At 39.1% G+C, this 3,709-nt stretch overlaps 1 protein-coding gene across 1 annotated transcript in view; it reads left to right on the forward strand.

Annotated features, from left to right (window-relative positions):
- The window catches only part of LOC102238864 (guanine deaminase), a gene marked incomplete at its 3' end in the record, with an annotated part of 31,366 nt that overhangs the window by 8,531 nt on the left and 19,126 nt on the right, over positions 1-3,709 (forward strand). Inside the window, exon 2 of the mRNA XM_005884115.1 lies at positions 1,937-2,025. Coding sequence (XP_005884177.1) covers positions 1,937-2,025 — 89 coding nt within the window. The remainder of the gene's footprint in view (positions 1-1,936; positions 2,026-3,709) is intronic.

Consider the following 3,709-nt stretch of genomic DNA (forward strand, 5'->3'; position numbering starts at 1 on the left):
AGTGAAACATCAATGATGAGAGAGAATCATTGATTGGCTGCCTCCTGCATGCCCCCTACTGGGGATCGAGCCCACAACCCGGGCATGTTCCCTTGACCAGAATCAAACCCAGGCCTTCAGTCCGCAGGCCAACGATCTATCCACCGAGCCAAACCAGTTAGGGCTATTCTGGCAGTCTTTAAGGAGTTGGGTTCTTGCCTAACTACTAAAAATCTGTTATACCTTGATAGAAGATGTATCTTGCTTGGTCAGAATAATTGAGGCTTACATGTTGCAGACATGCTGAATTGTTATTTTCATATACTTTTGCTTTTTATTTCCAATATATCATTGAGATTATTTTTGCATCCGTATTATTAAATAACAAATGGCATTGGCTGTCATTTTTATTCTGTTTGTGTTTATGTATGTGTTGCATGTGCTTTGTCAGGTTTTGTTATGAGGATTATGCTAGCTTTGTAAAAATAGAGGTCCATTCTTTTCCACGCTCTGGGGCTCTTTACCTAGCACAGACATTATCTGTTCTTTGTTAGCTGTTTCGATTAATTATGTATCTGCTTTGATATTTATTTATTTAATCTAGTGTATTTTTTGAATCATCAAATTAGTTTTCCTTATTTGTAGGAATTACATCTTCATTTCTCTTCTAAAAATATTCTTTTTAAAAAAGGATACCTTCAATGAATAAGAAAGTTTATTTTCAGTGCCATAAACAAATTTTTTTGCAGTATATTGCCTTGCTTCTAAATAACTAGATTCATTTTATCTATAAGTGTGCTTTTTTAGTATTTCATCTTCCATGAAATGTTATTTTCTCACAATATTACATTTAAAAATGAAACAGGGTATTCCCTGCATATATGTTTCATTGACCCTGTCCTTTCTTGCTTTGCAAGCCATTTTTATAGAGAAAGCAATCACACTGTACTTTAAAAATGATCAACAATAGGTATAATGTTTCTAAAATGTAACATGTTCCAAGGATGTGCTAACTTGTTTGCTCAAATGTTCATAGTTAGGCCTCACAATAGCCTTGTGAAGTATGTGCTGGTGTTACCCCCTGTTTGCAGATGGGGAAACCAGACCAGAAAAAACTAAGAGACCCATTGAGGTTTCCCAGCTGTGGCCCATGGGCTTCAGACCTCATAAGTCTAACACGAAAGATCACTCTGTTTGCGTCTCCTACACAGCACTAGAAGAACATGGCAGGCACTAGTATCAGAACAACATCGCTCATGCGAAGACTCAATTGTCAGGCAATTATGAGCAGTTATATTCAGTGTTAATAAATTGCCCAATGATATACTACTAGGGTCCTCTGGACTTTAGTCTCTCATAATAGCCTAACAAAAATCTTTCAGTCATCTGTAATGAGGTATATCTTCTATAAACAATTGTTTTCTGTAATCATTTTCAGGGCTGAAAAAGAAAAAAATATATCAATTAGCTATTTTTTAAAAATTTTTATGGATTTGAGAGAGAGAGAGAGAGAGAGAGAGAGAGAGAAACATCAATGTGAGGGAGAGAAATCCATCTGTTGCCTACAACTGGGATCAAACTCATAACCTGACTATGTGTCCTGACCAGGAATTGAACCAGCCACCTTTGGTTCATTGGGGGACACTCAGCCAACGGAACCACACCGGCCAGGGCCCAATTAGCCATTTTTCATACCCTGTATCTCCAAATTAGAATTTTGAAGGTATACTTATATCTGTAGAATGGTAGAAAAGAAGAAATATCATGCAATTTACTTCTTTGGGCAAGCAAAGGCAAACACCTGCCTTTTTGCCTCTAAACTCAAGCCCATTTGGTATCAACTACCTTTTAAAATGAACTCAGCTATAGTATAGTCTCTTTTAAAAAGATTTAGATATTTAGTAGTGACAAATGACATGTCATTAATTTGTAATTCTTTCCTTTCTTTCTTTTAAAGATAGTGTTTTTAGAAGAAGCATCTCAACAAGAAAAGCTGGCCAAAGAATGGGGTTTCAAGCCATGTGAGATAAGAGAACTGAGCCAACAGTAAGTCCTAGCCAACTTCTCCCCTTTTGTGGATGCCATTAACTCGTCTCAAATGATAAGGAAACTGCCTTGAGAGGCAAAGAGGCTTTTTTATTTCTTTAAGGTTGAGATGGGAAGGGGAGGTAAATAGAGAACAGGGACAGGAGCTTTGAGTACTAGAGGCTGCCATCATTCATTTACTTCTTTGGCACATATTTGTTGAGCTTAGTATGCACAAGTACTGGGATTCGTAGGTGAAAATAGTCTATAAAGTCTTTATCCCCACAGTGTTTAAAGCCCCTTACAGCCCCTGGGGAACACAGAACACAAACAAGTGCACAGATAGGGAAGCATAGCAGTTCCGGCTTGTGAACCTTCTGTAAAGGAAATAAAGAAAGAGCATGATAGAGATCATTGTTGGGAGGGTAAAAGGGAGATTTGGGGAGCAATAGCTGACAGCATGGTGAGGTAAGGCCTAGCTCTAAAAATGTATTTGAGCTGCAATTTTGTACCAACTATTTTTAGTAGTTTTAAATAACTTGCTCAAAACATGTTTCTTATGTTTGCCCACATTCTTTGTAGTCTGCTTGATTTGTTTCATAGAAATAGAGATACTTTTTCTTTTTTAACTCAACAATTTAATCTTGTTTCAGGCCACATATATTTCCAAAGTCAGTGAATGTTCCCAAGTCAATCAAAATCATTTTCATTCTAAAAACATCTTAACTTGAGAAGTGACTTTAGAGTAATGTAATGAGAAGAACATTGAAGTCGGAATTAGAACACGTGGCGTGAATCCTCATGCTACAGTTTGTGGCTGTTAACTGTAATGCAAAACACTTCCTTTCTCTGAGCTTGATTCCTGGGCTGTTAGCAAAAGGATTGTGCTAGGTCACAGTGTCCCCTGCAGCAGATCTGTGAACTGTGTTACCCCTAAGGCTTTATGGCAGAGGGGCTGACCATAGCCCAGGGAGATGAAGGTAATTGGCCATAAAGTTTTGTTGCATTTGCATTTATACTCACATCTCTTACCTCCTTCCCTCCCTCTGCTGCCTCTCTGTTGGCCTGCATGCCTACAGGTAATGGGCATAGAGATGAATCCAGTGAACATAGAGATAATTCCAGTGAATTCTACTGTTACCGCCTGCTTCCTGTTGCTAGATTTTCATGAGAATATATGTTGAGGAACAAGGCTTGCGTGCCTTGGGAATCAGAGATTAGAAGAAGGCTTGGGAGTGGATGAGGTGGAGGCTGAGAGGGAGGGAGAGGATGGTGAAGTGGTTGGTGGAGGATGGGGGGGCGTCACATTTGTGGGTCATCACATTTTTTGTCCCTCCTTATGAGGCTGCTTTCGGAATTAAATTCATCAAAGAAAAAATGATGCAAAGGAACCTCTAAGCACAAAACACCAATAAAAGGTAAAGTAAGAAAAAAAGTTAAACTTTGGTGGAAGACTGAAGTCTTTGAACAAAAATATCTAATCTAATAAAAGAGAAACATGGTAATTAGCGTACGACCGCTACCCTTTTCATGGGCTAATCAGGGCGATATGCAAATTAACTGCCAATAAAGATGGCGGTTAATTTGCATATGTAGGCACAATGCAGGGAGGCAAAAGGGAAAGCAGGAAGAAGCCCCCTGCTACTGACAGTGATCAGAAACCCAGGGGGGAGCTAAGAGCCGGGGGGCAGGGCAAAGGCGGCCC

This window comes from Myotis brandtii, unplaced genomic scaffold, assembly GCF_000412655.1.
Source record: "Myotis brandtii unplaced genomic scaffold, ASM41265v1 scaffold8193, whole genome shotgun sequence".
Lineage (NCBI taxonomy): Eukaryota > Metazoa > Chordata > Mammalia > Chiroptera > Vespertilionidae > Myotis > Myotis brandtii.